General features: G+C 56.3%; 1 protein-coding gene across 2 annotated transcripts; it reads left to right on the forward strand.

Annotated features, from left to right (window-relative positions):
* Positions 1-5,135: 5,135 nt before the first annotated feature.
* Positions 5,136-18,921, forward strand: RGS5 (regulator of G protein signaling 5). Of its 2 annotated transcripts, XR_012588845.1 has the most exons (6): positions 5,136-5,383; positions 11,051-11,161; positions 14,137-14,198; positions 14,324-14,490; positions 15,013-18,430; positions 18,487-18,921. XR_012588845.1 is itself a non-coding variant. In XM_074598932.1 (5 exons), the coding sequence occupies exons 1-5, from the start codon at positions 5,340-5,342 to the stop codon at positions 15,172-15,174; spliced, it is 546 nt and encodes a 181-aa protein (XP_074455033.1). In that variant the 5' UTR covers positions 5,136-5,339; the 3' UTR covers positions 15,175-18,921. The 2 variants fall into 2 exon arrangements, 1 of the variants encoding a protein (XP_074455033.1); XM_074598932.1 differs by having other exon boundaries at positions 15,013-18,921.
* The last annotated feature ends 116 nt before the right edge of the window (positions 18,922-19,037 follow it).

Consider the following 19,037-nt stretch of genomic DNA (forward strand, 5'->3'; position numbering starts at 1 on the left):
TGTTTGTGCCAACTGTGTGTTGAAATTGTGTTTGTCTCCTGCCCCTTGCCTGCCCAACCGCATCTGTTCACAGATTGTGTCTTTTGGTGACACTGGAAGGAATGCACGCGGGCAAGCGGCCAGGCTGTAGACAGATGGGGGAAGGCAGAGACGGTGCCCAGCTGCCTTTGCTGTGGCTGCATCCCATAGAGCACACGGTGGCACCAGTGCTGTTTGGAGCGCAGAGATCCTAGAAGCTCAGCAGCTGCTGCTGTTCCTGGGGCGCTGGCTCTGCCTGCGTCAGGTCTCTGCAAACACACAGCATGTGCCTTGTCCTTGCCGATCTGCTCTGGGAGAAGAGAGGCCACTGCAGGGATGCTGCTGTTCACACCCAGGCTGTCACCTATGTATTAGTACCTATAGCAGCATAAACGCCGTGCAAATATGTGCATTGACTTGAAAACACCTGTCACCGCCAGCTCCTCTGGGCTTTCCTTGCAGACACCAGTGAGCCAGAGCTCAGCCCTGTTCCCAAGGGTGCTCTGCGGGTGCAGGAGGTGAGGCCAGCCCTGTGCATGTCTTGGGGTGGGCTTGCCCCTGCCCTGCGCTGCTCGGGTGCTGGAAGGGGAGCAGATCCCTGCTGCAGGCACAGAGCAGGCTCGAGGAGCGGCACCGTGTCCCAGCCGTGGCCCCAGCTGTTCTCAGGCCTTGCGCTTGGGGTTGAGGAACTTGGTGGCTCTGCAGCTGGGACGCAGGATTTACGTGACTCCAGAGTTCCCAGCTGGCCAGAGTCCCAGTGGTCCGGGTAATGCTGCTTTCCAGGGTTTTCTCCTCTTCGACCTCACCCGTGGCTCCTGTGTCAGTGACTTGGATGCAGCAAGTGGAGGGAGCTGGGATCCTCTGTCTCCTTCCTCTTACATGAGCGTTTTAACCATCAGGTTGGACCTCAGAAGGCTGATGGAGTCAGTGGGATGGTGTAACCTCACACTGTGTGTTACCCGAGTTGCTCCTGAACCATGCGCAGAGCTTAGTTCAAAGGGAACAAATGAGGGGCCACGGAGCCGTAATTACTGATCACACTGTCCTGGTGAGAGCAAAGGCAGTAACTTTAAAGTAATATTTAACGTCAAAAGGGAAACGAGAGGTAGGCTGGTCTTAGAAAAGGTGATGTGCTTATACAGGGGAGCAGAAATGAACACCTGAAGTGGCAAGACCTTAAAAGAAGTGGAAATTGCATACCGATGAGAGAGTGAAAAAAGAATGCAAGCTCTGGAAAGTTACAGGTGAAAGGCAGGCCACAGAAGACTTGAGGAAAGCATCCTAAAGGCATAAAAATTAATCAGTCACGACAATGTGAGAAGCAGAAAGCTCTCCAGAGAGCTCTGGGGGCTGGATGTGATCAGGCCCTATGAGAAGGAAAGAGCCATCACGAAAAAGCTTGGTGAGTTACTTGCGTTGGCCTTTGCTGTGAAGGAGCTTACGCTGGGTTCATTCCTTAGGGGATACACATTTGCATGACTGTCCCAAGGCACTGGGGAAAAAAAAAGAAAAGGGTATTCGTAACCCCGTTTTTAGAACACGTGGTTAAAAATCTGCCAGAAGGAGCGCTCAGATGAACTGCCAAATACTCGCCTTGGTGAGAATTACAGTGATCCCTCTACCAAAAAGCCAATATGATGCTAAATGTGTTGTTAAATATGATGCTAATTTTTAAAAAAAGCGCCGGTGGGAACCAGGAAACTGCAAAGCAGCGAGGCTGCCTTCTATAAAAGGCAAGTTGTTAGAAAGGATAATAAAGTCTTGAAATAACAGAGCCCAGGATAAATTTGGTGTCATGGGAGATTCCACGTGGCTTTTGAGGGGGCAGTTGCAAGGCACAAACCTAGAGCACTCTTGGAGGAAACCAGCCATTGTGTACACAAGACAATCTGGTCCTTGGAGTGCACTTGGATCTCCAAAAAGCTCTCCCAGAAGGGCTCTTAAAGAAATTAAGCTGTCGTGGGAAGAAAAGGAAGGTCTGGGTAGTTTCTTATTGGAAATATTTTCTTAGCACTCTAAGGCCTTGAAATACACAAACCAAACATTTCTTACTGGACAAAGGTCTGCGGAAAATACAAGCTATTTCTGTGTAACCCTTGTTTCTGCTCAATGGCATATGGCTTCTTTTTCAGTGTTTCAGATAAGTCCCTGCTAAAATGCACAACTGCGATCCCAGCGCATGGTCTGGCTTCCTTATAACTCTCTCACATGAAGCTTCATCACTCATTTTGGACCTCAGTTTCCCCAACTTGCTCTGTGTATTTATTAAGCCCCCACCCTGGGACTGTGGGAGAGATTATAGAGCATCAGTCACTGAACCATGGCAGAGCCACAGGACCAGGGGATTTGCCTGGGATGAAGGTAGGTAAAAGTCTTTAAGGGGCAGAGCCAGTTCCTCTGTGGGGGTCTCAGTGGGCAAAGCTCTGGGCCCCTCCAGGCAGCAGGAGGTCTGGAGAGGCTGTCTGCTTTCCAGGGACACATGTCCCCAGCATAGGAGTGGGGGAGAGCACGTAAGGGGTGCTTGGTGGCTGCTGGAAAGCATTCACACAAACTGCCTGATCCCACAGATCCGAGCTCCCTCGGGGTTTCCAATGCTGACTTTATTACTGAAGATTAATGAGGAAAAAAATAACCGTGTTCCCAATGGCTCGGCAGCTGAGCCTGAGGCTGCGGGGGTTTCCCCATGTGGTCCCATGGCCCCGCTACCCTTCCCAGCCCAGCAGCTGTGAGAACCGCTGGCACCTCTCGCCATCTGCTCCCCTCTGTGCCGGGAGGTGCCCAGCTGGCTGGCAAAGCACCCCCAAAGGAGCCACCCAGCTGGCAGGCCCTAACCTGGCACTCGGGATACCCCGGTGACATCCCTGCTAGCAAAGGAATGGCCCTGACACACTCTCTGTTCCCGAGGGCAGCCAGCACAGCCAAGGCTCAGTCTCTCGGACAGCTGGGGGGCTGCACCCCAGCTGCAGCGAGATGGGGCAATTGGGCTCTGAGCTACCCCCAAATTGGGGTGAGGCACCTCCATGCTAATAACAGAGCCTGCCCCCAGCTCCTCTGTGAAAAGGGCAAAACCATAGCAGCCTGTGAGGGAGCAAAGTACCTCCATCCGCTGCGGCTGCCGTGTTTTCCTTCCCTGCCATGTGAGGCACAAGGGGAGTTGGTGGGTCAATGCCGGGCAGCAAGAAGGGGCAGCCCCCCCCATCTGGCAGGTCTGGTAGCCCCGCTTAGGTGCATCTGGGGGTCTCTAATCAGCACAAACCCAGGGGAAAGTCATTCAAGCATCTCGTCCTCTGAAATTTTAGAGTGTACTTTTCTCATTCATTTTCCATTGCAAACCAGTAAAAAGCTAACCCAGGCTCTCCGGGGAGAGATGTTTTCTAGCAGACCTCTAGCTTTCAGTTACTGCACTCACGTGCTGAAATGCAGATGTCATTTGCTGCATAATCCCAGGAGAGCAGGAGATAGGATTGCAATGCAGGTCCAAAGTCCATCCAGGAGCCAGAGCCGGGCACGCTTCTGACACCGCTCAGAAGGGGAAAGGGGGCCCAGGGCTGAGCTTAAATGTAGCCCCAGGCTGAGGGGGCAGGTGGGGCTGGTCAGGGCAATTAAGGCCATTAGTGCCCTTGGAGTCTGGATAGCCAGGTTGGGAATAAGGTCACCTATTCCCAGCTCCTAGCTGTGGGTGTTAAACAAAGCACTTGGATGCATGTTTTCAAAGTCACCCAGGCAGCTGAGGTTGGGAACAAGCACGTGGCAGATTTTCAGGGTGAACCTTGAGCCCGCACCCCGTGCAGGATGACAAGGGGATGCCCTGGCTGGGGTGGAGCGGGAGGTGAAGGCAGAGCAGAGCCGCAGACCCTCTGTGCGCCCGTGCCACAGGCGGGTGTCACTGCACGGGCACCGCTGTGGGGTGGCAAAGACCTGTGTTGGTGTTGGACTAGGTCCTACTACACAAACTGCAAAAGAGCTGGCGCTGAGGCCCCCATAGCCGCCCTGCGTGTGTTTGAGGGCTTTTCCCTTGTGCTGTCTCTAGTCTGGCCATGCGGACCCAGGTGATGAGCCGTGCCCCAGGTGACGCTGCCGAGGATGGGCTGGCACATCCTGGCTGGAAGCCAGGAGGGAGACACCTGGGATGGCTGCAGTTACCCTCTCCGCTCCAAGTAACTGCTAAGCAGTGTTAGGAGTGTTTCCATTGCGGCTGCTGGCTGCAGCTCATTCTCCTCCTGAGTGGCCATGGGGAGCCACCAAGTCAGGGTTTCGGCTACCGGGCGCCTCAGAGCCAGGCTGGTCCCCATCTTTGCCATGATTTGCCTCTCAGCAGGCAGCATTGCTCTGGGGATGCACCGACACTGTGCCTGCCTGGGTGCCTGGCTGAGTCCGGGAGGAACTCATGCCACAGATGTCACCACCATAGGTAGGCACTGGCTCCGTGACTGCGAGCTTTAGTGGAGCAATCAAAGAGACCTTACCTGAACAAACAGAAACACTGCAATGCCGTGCAGCACCCAAGCTTTAGGTGGGCAAGGGGCCGTGTCCTGGTGGGGCAGCAATGGGGCAGAACCACACGGGAGGATTGGTCCCTGCTCAGACCCTGCATCCCACATTGGGGGCAGCTCTGGGCTACTCTGAAAAGGAATGGAAAAAGGGTCTAAATTTTCCACTTAACAAAATTCTGAGTGGGAATCCTTTTAGGCGTCATCAAAGTGTCACTGTCAGATAAAAGCAGAACATTTGCTATGATTAAAAGATTTATTTTTTTTAAGATTACACTAAAATGACTTTGTTCCAGAACAAAAGTCACTGTTACCCACCAGCTGCTAACCACTGTTGAAGCTGTGGGTATTTTGCTGTTAGCCACAGCCTTTAAATCAACAGCAGGGCTTCTCCTAAGCACTTTTATTTTTATGAAAGTGACATTTTTCATTGAAAAAACCCCACTTGAATGAAGCATTTATACCTGGCTCTTCTAAATACAGACTCGGAGCCTGATATGTCATTGAGAGGAAACCCTGTGGGCTTCCTGAAGCCCCCCCCAACAGCAGCTTGGCCTTTCAAATTTGATTACCTGAGCTCACCCCAGAAAAACCACATTTTTCCCCACCCCGTGTGAGCTTAGAGAGGAGAAAACAAAATCCAGACGCTGCTGGGGCCGGGGCCAGCTGCGGCGGGACAGAAGGCATTGGTTACGGGGCTGGCAGGGGTCCAGCTCCCAGCGCTATATAGGAGGGAGAGGGGGGAGCTGGGCTGCAGACAGAGCTGCTGCCGCCTGCTTTAGCCATCGCTCACAGTCTTCTCGCGGCCGAGGAAAACTACAGCCTGCCAAGATGTGCAAAGGATTAGCAGCGCTGCCCCACACGTGCCTGGAGAGGTGAGAGCAGCCAGCTCGCGTGGGGATGCCGGGGCACCTGCCTCCCAGCAGGGCTCGGACAGGGGCGGCGGGGGGCAGAGAGGCTCTTCCTCCAGCACATCCCCACGATGGACATCTCTTATGGAGGCTGGGATCACCCAGCTCTGAACTGAGAGGGAAGGGAGGCTTGCTGGCGGGGGGCTCAGTGGGATGCTGCAAGTGGCTGGGACCCTCTGGAAACCCACCCCTCAACCTCAACACGCAGGAACACGTTGTCCTCAGACTTTAATGTTTGCAAAATGTGGGGTGGAGGAAAAATCCAGAAAAGCGGGTTGCCTTTCTGAGGTGAAACGAGCCCTGTCTCAAAGTGCCTCAAAATCCCCTTTAACTGCCTGCATCTCCCTCGCACGCAGATTGGTCTGCCCTGGCCCCTCGCACGAGGCTCTGCTCTGTGCAGAATGCCCGCTCTGCCCTGCTCATGGCACCCATCCTCTTCTTCGTCGTCATCCCCCTCCGCTCCAGCACTCACCTCGAAACCTGCCCCAGGTGGGGGTGGTGCTTCCCAGGCTGCTCTCACCCCTTGGGAACCCAGGCAGGCTCCAGCCCTTTCCATGCTGATCGAAACCTGGCCCCTGCTCCCCTCCTGCGGAGCTGGAGGGGCTTCGGAGGCAGTCCCGTGAGAGGTGCAGGGGGGGCCACGGCACGAGGCTGGTGCCTCTCTGCATCAGCAAAGCGCCCAATTCTTCACCTAAAGAGGAAACTTGGTAAAAGACTTTACAGGTGAATTACCCAGGGAGGATTTCCTTGGAGTTGTGAGCCTTAGCGCTGGTTTTCAGATGAGAGCAAGCGTGGCATTCGCGGTCCTGGGGGCAGCTCGGGAGAAGTCCCCCTTCGTCAGCTGAAGCTGATGCTGCTTGCCTGAAAGCAAGGCAATTTCCCATCGCAGGCATGCACAGGAGTGTGGGCCTGTGACAATTTCTTTGCTTGAAATGTGCCCTTCGGCCACCCTCGTGGCCCCATGCCCACCTTGCTCGGTCTCCTGCAACCTCCTGTGCCGCGGGCAGCACTCTTCCAGGTGTGGGTGAACCACCCATTTCTGCTCTGCTATTATCTTTGTTGTCACTCTTCTGCTACTTTCTAATACAACATTAGTTTTTCTTCCACTGCTGCTGATGCTTTCGCTGACCTCTTTTACACCTTCAAATCCTCACTCTTGAAAGGCGATTTCGCTTACGGCTCACCATTTTATGCTCGGAGTTAGGGCTGGGTTTGTCCTGTGTGCACTGTTTTCTATTCCTCTACGAGGAATCTCAACAGGCGCTTCATTGCCGGTCTCACGAGACCCTCCTGCAGTTCCTCCCAACTGGTCCCCAGGTGCTGCATACCCGGGTAACGCAGTACCTGCTGCTCGGCCCTTCTCCCCATGCATGTGATATGTTTCACAGCGTGGTCCCAGCCCGTGTTCCCCCAGGATCTCCCCCACCGATGAGAACACACCATGTCCCCAACGCACTGTGCGCTACCTTTCCCACGCTGTTCCCCATGCTGTCATCCATGAGATGACCTTCCCCTCTGCAGCTGCCTGGGGTCTGGAGAGCCCATCCAAGGTCTCCTGCAGACCCAAGGGGCTAGTAGCCCCCCGACTCTCCCCAAGGCATGTGCTCACTGGCCTCTTCAGAGAGGGCCGATAGGTTTGAAGGAATCTCTTCCTACTGCCAGAGCTGCCTTGACTGCTCTCCAATAGACCATATTTGTCCATGTGTCCACCACGGCTGTCTGACACAGCTGTTGCTGACATTCCCGTACCATATCACACTTGCAGCTTTATGGCTCCTCACATCCCCCCTGAAGCCTTTTTCCCCTCAAGGAGCATTCCCTCTGGCACCTCCCTGCCCTCGGGCACAGCAGCAGCTTTAGCTTTCAGCTATAGCTTTAACTTCTTCAAGTTTCTTTTTGTTTTGTTTTTAAAGCTGGAGTCTCTCCGGGCCCGCCCCAGCTGCCTTCTTGCTCTTGATGTGTTTGACAGAGCCCGTATTTTCTTTTAATACTTTTTGGAAGCTGTTTCTCAGACTTTTTCTTGGCTTGCTCCCATATGTTCTCACACTTAACCTTCCACAGTTTATGGTCCTCTTGCTTTTTCTCACTCGGACATAGCTGGGGGGCGGGGGGGGTTTGAAGGGTGCCTTTTTGTTTATAACTGCCGTTCTTACCCTGCTGTTTTGCCTTTGATGAAGTCTTGCTTGAAAGCTTGTCATACATCTGCTAGAGGACGCCAGGATAATATCTTTAAATAGTCCTTCCCTCCCGCCAGCCTGCAAGCGCTCAGCCCCTCTGGCTGTCCTTTCTCGCTTCCTTTCAACAAGCCTCCTCATCTCTGCGGTCTCCCCATACTTCATGAAGGCCCCACGGCCAAGGACTTGGTTGCAGTGGGGAGGTTCTTGCTGCTGTCCCCACACTGGGACCTGCTGGTCTTCAGCAGGGTGGGCAGCTACTGGTGGTCCATCAACAGCCCCAAGGGATGGGGCGGGGATGGATCTATCCAGGGAGCCCCGCTGGGAGCGGCAGATGGTGGGGCTGCAATATAGGTCCGACATCAAGCCAGGAGACCAGGCTGGGGAGAAGCCCACCTACAGCACAGACAAAGGGAAAGAGCTGAAATGGAGCCCCTGGCTGTGGGCATGGTGTGGGGCTCACCTGGGGCTGCTCTGGGCCATTAAGGTCCGTTAGTGCCCTTTGAGCCCAACAGATATTGGCTGTAAGCCACTCTCAGAGGGCGGGAATTGGAGAGCAAGATTTTCAACCAGGTCTGAGCATTATTCAGGACACTTCTCGCTGCTGCGTGAAGCCACCATCGATTGCATCCAGATCTCGTGCACGTGTTGGCCCCACCTGCACCAGGGTAGTGAGGCCCTCAGGTCCTGCTCAGACAGCAACAGAATCCTGGTCCTATCTTCCCACCTCCTTTGGCTGTCGTGCGTTAGATTTGGCTCTCGGTGGCTCTGCTCCCAGCGCTGCCCGTGTTTTTGCCCTGCCTGTTTGGGAACCCCTGGCATCCACCATCCTCACTTCAGAGGTGGGCAAGCCCCTTCCCCCTTGCACTTCACCCCTGCTTCTGCCAGACGAAACCCCCAGGATCGGGTGCATGATCCAGTCACCTGGAGGGGACCCTCCCTGGTGCACAGCACCCAGCACCAGCAGTGGATCGGTCATGGCAGCATCCCCGGTTCTGCCCTCTTGTGCATGGGGCAGTGGCAGGGAGAGGGAGCAGGTGGCAGCTGGCATTTCTGCTCAGCCCCTCTTTGAGAGATGGTCCTGAGCCCATGTGTCCCCTTCCCTGCCAGGACCAGTGGCCACAAGCACAGATGTCAGGGAAAGCAGAGGCAGGGAGGAGGCTCTTACGCCCCACCAACTTTCCTGGGGCACCCTCTGCACCCACCCGTTGCTTCGGTGCTAAATGGGGCTGCAGCTCCTGCTGTCTTTGCCCGCTCCCGAGGTCCCGGCACAGCAGTGGGGTGCCAAGGGGCACCTGAGGTTGGCAGGAGAGCCACCCCCACGATCCGGCTCGGAGCATTTAACCGCATTTTGTTTATTTATTAGAGGGAGTGGAATGAACTGTGCATGGCAGCATCGCTGTCCCACAGACACCTCAGTGCAGGGAGCGTGAGGACCTCATCACCCTTCACCTAAGGTCCTGGTCTTTCCAGGCAACATTCAAGTTTTCTCGGAAGCACAAGCAATGGAAGCTGTCCCTGTAGCTGATGACATTTTCCATGAAAACAGTTGGATTTCTGGATCTGCTCTGCCCCGTGCTGGACACCCACTGTGGGCGGTCCACCCAGACCCAGGCTGGGCCGATTACTCCATCTGGCCACGCTGCCTGCTCCTGTGCCGACCAGCGCTGGCCTTGCCATCCCCTGGCCGCTCCCTTCCAAGGGTGGCTGTCAGGGGCAGGTTTCTGCAGCAGAAGCAGGGGCCATCTGGCAGGGGAGCAGAGCCCGGGCCACATCTCAACAAGTCACCCATGGCGTGGAAAACCAACACACAGAGGGAGTTCTATAGGGAGAGGAAAAACATGGAAGGAGTGGAAATGAAAAAGCAGACCTAGCAAGGGAGTGACTGTCTATGGAGGGCTTGTGAAAATAACCAGGGGAAAGAGAAGCGCAGTGAGCCCTGAAACCGGGGAGCTGCAGTCCGGCTTCGGCAGCCACCCCGTGGCAAAGGCACTGAGCCCAGCCGGCCTTAGGGCAGCAGTGTGTCCCCTTGCCCTCATCCACCCCCTGGGCCAGAGAGCCTGGAAGCCACCAAATGTTGCTGTGCCAGGGAAGAGTCCTGCCCTGCAAAGATGGGGTTGGGGGGTCCATTTTCACCCCTTTATTTGTTCAGTCTTACCCAGCACACCTGTGTTTTCCCTGCTAAAGCTGGGCTCACTCTTGCCACCAACACTGAGCTGCATGCAGCAGAGGGGAGCCTCCTTGGTGGCTTTGGATGCTCAGGATTACATTGCAAGTCGTATTGCACAAAGGAGCACATAATAGGAGACAGCTGGACCTGCTGTCAAGCCCCAGAACCCCTCTTGTCTACGTATCCTCCAAAAGGAGGAAAGATGGAGGATGAAACTCCTTTGCTAGTCAGACTACTTCACCTCCTGAAACTGTTCTTCCCCCTCTGCCCGGGGAAAGCAGCACCTAGGAGTTACCTGTTTGCAGGACCCTTCCCATTGCAGACGTAAGGCTTGCATATTATTTATATCACTATGTATTACGTAGGAGTGCGCAGAGGAACAGCAAGCACTAGCAGGAAGTGTGGTGGGTTGCTGGCAGCACGCATTGCTGGTGGTCCCCAAGAGACCCATCGAAAAAGAATATAATCCTAATAAAAGTGCCTAGAAAGGAGGAAGCCCCCAGCCGTGAGTGCTTGGGAGGGTCAGGGGTGGCACAGAGCACACCTAGGAGCATTTCACCCTGATTTTGGCAAGCATAGAGGTACGTGTTAACCTGTGTGTTAGCAATAGCATCGCCCAGGACGGGGAGGATTTTGGCTGGGTGGTGTGAGGGTGCTCAGCAGCAGGGTGCTGGGCTTGGGAGCTGCGCTGGGCATTGCTGGAGGCAGAGCAGTGACCTCAAAAAGCTCAGGGGACATGATGAGGACAGTTTCCTGCTCCTTCTGTCTGCAGACCAGGACCCGAGGAGAGCACCTTTCTCCGGAGGCCATTGATGTTTCAGGGCTGGTGGGTGCAATGCAGGAGGGGGCTTGGCGTGGGGCAGGCGCCGCCGTGCAGCCCAGCACAACACCCTGGGCCTCCTCTCCGAAGGGAGCTGCATCTCCTGGCCAGCATTTCCTTGGGGCACATCACTATAGAAACTGAGTGCTGCACACACATGCCCTAATTCATCCTCAGAGCAGCCTGCCAGCTCCGCTGATACAATTATCCCGGCCACAGACGGGGACAAAGCAAAGAGATGGAGATCAAGAGCTGCCGCTAATTCTGAGTGCCCAGCTTGAAATGCCTCAGCCAGGCGCCTTTACAGCATTAGGGTCTGTTTGTCCGTGTGTAATTAATAACACGGCTTTGTACCTCACCAGCAGCCGTGCCAGGGTCTGTGCCAGGGTCCGTGCGGGCATATGGCAGGACCATCTCTGCTGCCGCATCCCTCCACCTGACCTGCCTCTTCTCCTTCCCTCCCACAGGGCCAAGGAGATCAAGACCAAGTTGGGCACACTGCTCCAGAAGCCCGACTCAACCATTGACTTTATCATCCCCTACCCAGAGAAGCCAGAGAAGCCGCCCAAGACCCAGAAGTGAGTACCGTGCCGGGCTGTGCTGGCGCCTGTGCCTGGCCAGAGGAGTGGACACAAACCCCCTTTGGGATGCAGAGGAGTTGAAGCCCCTGCTGTGGGGCCTGGGGTGGGCACAGCGGGCTTTTCGGGGCAGGTGGCTCGTGGCACACTCCTCGTGACCCACCAGCTAGGTGCGGGCTCTGAGAGTTACATCAAGGCAGCATAAGACGTGTCAGGCAGCACAGCTTTACGGAAACCAGATTTCTCATGGAAACTCAATTTGCTTTTGATGAGATTTCACATTCACTCAATAAAGGTTTTGCCGGAGGCATACGGCACTTGGACTTCTCTGAGTCACCCGCCTCAGCCCAGAGGTGCCAGCCGTGCACAGCCGGGTGGCACTGGGCAGCAGTGTGTCCCTGAGCTGGGTGCACGGCCCGATGGTGTGATGCCTGGCTCCGGGCAGCTCAGTGATGACGGCACTGTATCACCTTATTGCCTTTGTCCTGACCCGAAGGCCATCAGGGTTTTGGGGCTGGAGGGTGCAATGCAGGATGGGGCTTGGCGTGGGGCAGGCACCGCCGTGCAGCCCAGCACAACACCCCGCACAGCCTCCTCTGCAGCACCGAGATGGTTTAATGACAAAGCAAAGCAGAGGAGAAGCTAAAGAGGCTGATGGGCTGTGCTGCAAGAGTAACCGCCCAAAGGAGACAAAATAAGCCTTTAAAAGAAATGTTAGCTCAAATCTAAAAGCAGGATGGCTTCCTGGACGTAGGGCGATGGCCTCACCCCGGGTATCTCCAGCCCAGCCTTGGGCGGCTGAGCTGAGTGCCCGAGCTGCTGCCCAGCCACTCTTCTGCCACCCCTCAGCCCTGCTGCCATCGGATGCGAGCGATTCTCCTGGACACGCCTGCCCCTGCCCCCGGGATTTTCTCCCTGTCCTTGAGCTGCCCGGACACACACGGAGCTGGAGGACCCACGTCTGACAGCACCCAGGCTATCTAACCTGCTGGGGGCAGGCGAGGCTCGCTGGCCCAGCCAGCCTTGCTCGTGGCACCGGGAGCAAGGGCTCATCTCCAAGGTCTCGAGTGGCCATGTCAGGACTAAAACCAGGAGAGGTGCACGCCCACTCTTCACAACACTAGGATTCTATTTCCACTTCAAAATCACAACTTTTTGTTTTACACCAGTCCCTCTCCCCATGTTTCCCTTCAGCCCAGGCAACGGTGCTCTAAACTGGCAACCCTCTGCCAAGGGATTGCTAAAAGCCCAAAACAAACCCCAAAATGAACCCCAATGTGCAGATGAACGCCCAGCTCACCCTGATGTAAGCCCGCAGAGACCTGCAGTCACTCTGCTGGCTGCAGTGTGTGCGGACGCTTGCCAGCCCGGTGCCTGCCCACTGCAGCGCTGCTCTGAGAGAGCTGCCCGGGCGTGCAGGGCAAGCAGAGCCCTGATGAATGGCACATTTCGCACTCAGTTGCTGCCATGCCCTGGATGCCTCTGCGAAGGAGACACATTTGTCCCCATTAACCGTCGCCGACGAAAGCCGGAGCACATCTTCACTCCCCGCTGGCTGGAGGAGTTGTTTTCTCCTGCACTGCACCATTGCGCAGCTTCAGTATCACTCACCCATCAGCATCTCACTGGCAGTTAATATCATCCCTGGGGCATTCAGCCAACAGAAAAAGTGAATTTGGTAGTTTTCAGGAGATCTGGATTGTGTCAGGTTGCTGCAGCGGTGCTGCCCCTCACTGGGGGTGGGGAGGCACCTGGGAGGAATATGGGGACAGGGAGAGGTTTTGATCCTTAATAGCAAGTGCAAATGCAATTTGAAGTCCAGAAAGCAAACACTCGGAGCCCCCACCATGGTCTTTACTGATGGACATTGTCAGTCTGATGGCAAGTGAGGGCTGGATAGCCAGCGTGAGCAAGCCTTGCATTTCTGCCGTTCTCCTCATCCCCCTGGAGCCACCTGGGCAGGGTGGCTGGGTAGGATCACCTGCGCTTACCCCAGCCCCACCCCTGAAGCACCCAGGCCCCCAGGACCGGTAGGTTGTCCTGCCCGCTGCTCCCTCCCCATGCCCAGGGATGCTCTGCTCACCCAGAGGGTTTCAGCCCTGGCACCCGCCCCTGCGCCAGGAAAACCAGCCTGAGCTGCTGGGCTGCCCGCTGGCAGTGGGGATGGCCTGTGGCAAGCCCAGCGCTCAGCAGCGGCGCTGGGGGGGCTTCATTTCCCCTCCAGCACCGGGCATCGGCCGCGGTGGGCAGCACAGGAGCCCCGTGCCCCAGGGCAGCTCAGTCAAACTCTTTGGGGCTTAAAAAAAAAAACCCCATAACCCCAAACAAAAACCCCACAACCTCTTTAGTCACGTTACAAACAGTGCATTTAAAGGGGGGGGGGAGAAAAAGAGGTCAAGCCACGCACACGAAAAACACGGATGGTTTCCACTGGGGCGGGGGAGGGAGCCGAGGCTGGCGTCCTGCCCCGCTGCGGGGCGTGGGAATGGGGCGCGCAGGCTGTGGGAGTTGGGGGGGGGGGACGACGCTGACCCCAGGCCCGGCAGGATCCGGCCCCCGCCACCCCTCCCCAGCGGGGAGCATCCTCCCCGACCCCAGCGGAAAAGCAGGGATGCTTCCCAGCCGCCTGCGGAGCCCCTGCTCTGCCCTCCCACGCACGGGCGCTGGGGCGCGGAGGGGACCTGCGGCTGCAGAGGGGGCTCGGTTTGCGGTTCAGCCACGTCTCTGCTCAAAATGCGGGGGAATTAATTAGCTGCTCCTCACGGCCCCTGGCACCCGGCTCTCCCCGGAGGAGGGTACGCGTGCTGAGACACAGTAGCCTCTCTGTTGCTTGACAATCACCCCCGCTCTGCAACAGTCTCCGCAGCTCGTTACTCCATTCCCCCCATTTTTAAAGGAATTATTTAAAAACCTGGAACCCAGACTGGGGCTGTGGGGTGAGCATGGACTACTTGGGCTTTCTTTACTCCCTCCAGGCCATCACCGGAGGAGGCTCTGCAATGGCGTGATTCCCTGGAGAAGCTCCTGCAAAACCCCTGTAAGTTCACATCGCCCTGCAGTCATATCCCCCCACCCCATGCACCTTCCCCCCCCGCCGTGCTCAGCGAGAGCTCGGCCACCCTGAGACCTGCAGTGCTCAGCCAGGGCCTGTTCCCCCCGCAGATGGGCTCGCCAGCTTCTGCAGCTTCCTGCGCTCTGAGTTCAGCGAGGAGAACGCTGAGTTTTGGGTGGCCTGCGAGGACTACAAGAAAATCAAGTCCCCTGTGAAGATGGCAGAGAAGGCCAAGAAGATCTACGAGGAGTTCATCCAGACTGAGGCACCCAAAGAGGTCAGTGGTCATGGGGCAGGAGATGGTGCCGGGAGGGATGAGGCCGCCCAGATGCCCTCCATCCCAACGGAGAGCGATGGCTGCAGGGCTCCCCGTACCATGGCCGAGCGGCTCAGAGGGCTGTACCCTCGGCGAGGGTCAGCCCCATCCCCACGGACTGCACTCCCACCCTCCGCAGCCCCAGCAGCCCTGTTCACATGCTCAGCCTCTGCTGGGCTGCCTTCTGCCCCAGGCACTTCCAGCATGTGCCGGTCCCCCTCTCCTCACAGAGGGCTTACTTCAAGCGTAAAGGATGACAAACGATGGTAGCCCTCGCCCCAGACTTACTTTTGCTGCAGGATAGACCTCATCCTTCATTACAGGTTTGCCAACAATAATTCCCCCAGATAAGTGAACCTGCTTCAGTGCCTCCCCATAATCCCTGCGTGGTTGGTGGTGGGACAGAGCAGGCGAGGGGAGATGCCATCACCCACTCCTCGCAAAGGCAGGGTCCCCATCCCTCCCATTACACTCCCATCACAGGTGAACATCGACCACTTCACCAAGGCTGTGACCATGAAGAACCTGGTGGAGCCATCACCAAGCAGCTTTGACATGGCCCAGAAGAGGATCTTTGCCCTGATGGAGAAAGACTCCCTGCCCAGATTTGTGCGGTCGGAGTTTTATCAGGAGTTAATCAAGTAGCAAGGCGGCAGGGCTGTGCGAGGCATTCCCCGTGGGCGGTCCCACTGCTTCTGTCTAAACACCTGCCCCTTCTCCTGCAGCTGCTTTGCTTTCTTGATACTACCCTAAAAGAGCACGCAGGGGTGTTGCTAAACATCTCCCCCTGTGCTTTGGACTGTCAGATGGCCCAGTGTTTCTTCTCTTACAGTCTCTTTCCTCTCCCACAAAAGACCAATTAGCAGAAACCGCTGGTGATCCTCTCTGGGTTTGGGAGCCAGAAGGGTGGTGGAGCAGCCCCAGCCTTGCAGTGACCAGGAGCCACTTGGGCAGCTGGTGCATCCCTGGTACTGTGGGGCTCGGAGGTTCTTAGGATGTGGCCATTTTTCTCCCAGTTTTGCCGGTATTGCTGGTTTGGCACAGGCTTGCTCCCTCCTCCCAGCTTCCCAGGGTGCTGCTGAGGCTGCACAGGGTACCCACAGGGTGCCCCCACCCCCGTCTCAGTCCAGCGCACCTGCAGCCCCAGGGTGCAGCGTGGGTCATGTCCACCATGCGACTGGCATCACCTTGTCCTCAGAAAGCGTCCTATCATCAGCAGACACAGTATGTCACTATGTCAGTGATGGCGGTGCAGCAGGGATGCAGCAGGGATGCCTGCTGGCATGGCAGGGACGGTGGCATGGCAGGGACGGTGGCATGGCAGGGACGGTGGCAGGGCAGGGACGGCAGTGTGTACGGCAGAGCCGGGAGCCACCCTGCTGTGTGCCGCAGGGTGCATCCGGCTGGCACGAGGGGTGGGCGGCACCCCTTCCCCAGCGACTCCACAGGCTGGGAGACAGCCTGTTTGCTTCACACTAAAGGCAGTAAAGAGGATAAACCAAGAGCTCTTTGTTCAAAACACTGGGACTGTTTAGCAACCCAGACCTTCCGCTTGCTCCAACCCCTTGCATGACATGCTGAGCTCACAGTCTGCAGCCTCTGCCCGTGTCCCCAGTGCCTACGCACAGCCCTGAGCAACACCAGTGGCTGGTGGTGTGCTTGCATTGCAGCTTTGGGGGTGCTGCTGCCGTGATTTCATGCTCCAGTTGCTTCTCTCTGCAGTAGGCAGGCCAAAGCGATACTTCTGCACAAACCCAATCCAGGGGCATCAATTAGAGGAGGGAGGAAAATCATGCTGGGGGAAAAAAAAATGCTGCTAATTGCAACTGTTCAGATCCAATTGAAAAAAAAAAAACACCCAAGCAACCCAAAACCCAAACTCAAGCCCAAAACCGTCATTGGAAATACAAAAAATAAACCCCTGTCTCCTTGAACAGATGGCAAACTCTGCTGAGTTTGTGGCGCCTGCATCACTCTCTCCTGTCTCCTCCCGCCTGCCCAGGACATGTGTTTCCATCAGGCTGTCTCTTAAAAAGCCCGGCTCTTTTCAAACGATTCAAAGCCAGCCTACTGTTCACTACCAGAGGAAATCACATCTGAGGATGGGGCAGGGGCATACGTGAAAGGCAGCAGGGGTCTCGTTTCAGCCTCCAGGCGAATGCGATGAATCCCTGCTCCATGGGGGCCTGGATCTTTCACCCCTGCGATGGTTTCCTACTGCAGCATCCGCAGGGCCATGGCTTGCCACAAGCACGCTGCGGGGATCGACCTGCCCAGCCGTCAGCCCGACAGATGCGGGCAAAATTACAAGCGACCGTGCTCCCAGCAGGCAGCTCGGACAAGCCACCACCCCCCCAAGGCTGCGCAACTTCAACTGCAAGTCACGAGACTCCATGCGAGATGCAATAACATAAACAACGGGTTTGCCAGCCTCGGCAATACTTCCGAAATCTGATCAAAACCCCACCAGCCCCAAATATTTACATGTTGTCACTATGGTGATGAAGAAAAATACATCCCGAGCTGCAGGAAGTGGGCTGCGTTTTCCAGGCAGGGATGGGGAGGCAAGGGAAGGATGGAGGCCACCACAAATGTGACTTTTGGAGCCAATGGCCTGGGAAAGTCGGTGCTGGAGCGGCAGGGGTTGATGCTCGCGGGGCATTCCCCTGGGTGGAGCGCCAGGGGCAGCTTGGGCACCCCCAAAGAGCCACGAGTGGCAGGAGGGTCCCGTTGAAAGCGCACAGAATCCCCCCGTCAGCCCCCACTGCCCAGGTCTGGTGGGGGACGAGGGGGAGGCAGGAGCAGGGCTGGGTGCGGGACCAGGGGCTCGGCCAGCCCTTCCGCTGCTGGCTGCCCCACCGCCTCTGCCCACGCGCCCTCCTGGCTTCTCCACGAGCTGGTGTCAAGATAACTGGGTTCAGCACGTTGAAGCTCCCCGTTCACCGTGTCACTCATGGAAATGCAAAAGCAAACAGGCTTCCCTGCAGAAAGACCCAGATCTTTCATTTTAGCTTAATCCTTTGGCAGCTATTTCCAGATACCCTCCCGTGATTCACAGTTAAATGCCAACGCCGGGATGCTGCTGGAGGCTGGCTTGCGATGCGCCATCAAAACCGGAGATGTCACTAGCTGCAACAGTGACATATGGGGCACAGAGAAGGTGTCTGGGTATGTACGTGCCGGAAAGAAAGGTGGAGGCTGGATTCAGGAGAGGTGAAATGGCTCTATTGGAAATCCCTCCCCAGCTCGATTTCTGCTAAAATGCTGGAAGCCTACTTTAGGGGGTGATTGAACAGGTGCCAGTGAGCTACCAGGTGGCCATAAAACATGGCCCCTGAAACATTTTGGAGCTCTGGGGAAGTTGTGTTTGTGTAGAAGGGTTGTTTGGCCAATTACTCAGGCAGGCTCACCCCAGAAGTGCGGCAATGCCTGTACCCACCCCACAGCTGAGCTTTTCACAGGCCCAGAGGTATTCACTGTTGGGCTGATACCAACCGTCATATACTTATTTTATCACTCTTGCTCTGATGAAATTTGGCATATGTATGACCACTATACACACAACGTTGTACATCCGTATCCAGATAGTCATATATAAGTATAGACACACACACATATATATACATACATACTCCTAATGTGGGCCTCTGGATCCCCAGTGAGTCAGAGACTCCAAAAGCAGAGTTTCTGGATATTGTGCGTGGGGTCCGTCACAGAGATGAGCGTGTGTGGGTCTAGTGCAGTCCCAGACCCCACTGAGGGAAACCTTGGCCACCTGCCCAAGTGAATGTGAAGATGCAACTTCCAAATAATCCTCCAAAATCACCCCGTGCCCATGGCTGCTGGGTGCCCACAGCCCCGGTGTGTCCTGGTGCCCGAGCCAGTGCAGGAGGCAGGTCTCGTGCTCCCCGAGGGACCCCAACCCCTGCCGTGGGGCAAGGCAACCCCACGCTGCAGCTGGGGTCCCCAGGCACCAGGCGTTGCCTCCATGCCTGCTCCCCACCACGGGGCCGTGCAGAGGAGGGCTCCCTACAGCTGCATCCCTCGGATTAACTGGGGACTGCCAAAGCCTGCAAGGCAGCGGTGGGAGCTGCCCGCTGCCCATGGCAGGGCTGAGGGTGTCCCAGGGCTTGCCCAGGCTCCCCCCAGTGCCTGGTCACTCCCTGGAGGGTGGTGAGTGCTGTGGACAAGGGCTGGAGCAAGGTCAGGATGGGGGGTCGGCTCCTCACAGCCGCAGCAGGTTTTCAGTCTGACGTTCTCCGTGTGATTTCTACTAGAGATCTTCACGTGGGGCAGACGCGGGATGCTGGTGTGCACTGGGGAACTGGTTGTGTTAACCCATATTCTTGTACCACTCAGTAATCCACACATAAACATGTATTTCTGTTATTATCTCGATGGACTATTTGTTTTGTCTTTTTGCACTGAAGGCGTGGTGTTTCCTTACCATCTACAGGGCGTTCCCAAAACTTGTGCCCAAAAGCCCCAGCAAGACCAAAGGCCTCTGA

The sequence above is a fragment of the Larus michahellis genome, chromosome 8, assembly GCF_964199755.1.
Source record: "Larus michahellis chromosome 8, bLarMic1.1, whole genome shotgun sequence".
NCBI classification, from domain to species: domain Eukaryota; kingdom Metazoa; phylum Chordata; class Aves; order Charadriiformes; family Laridae; genus Larus; species Larus michahellis.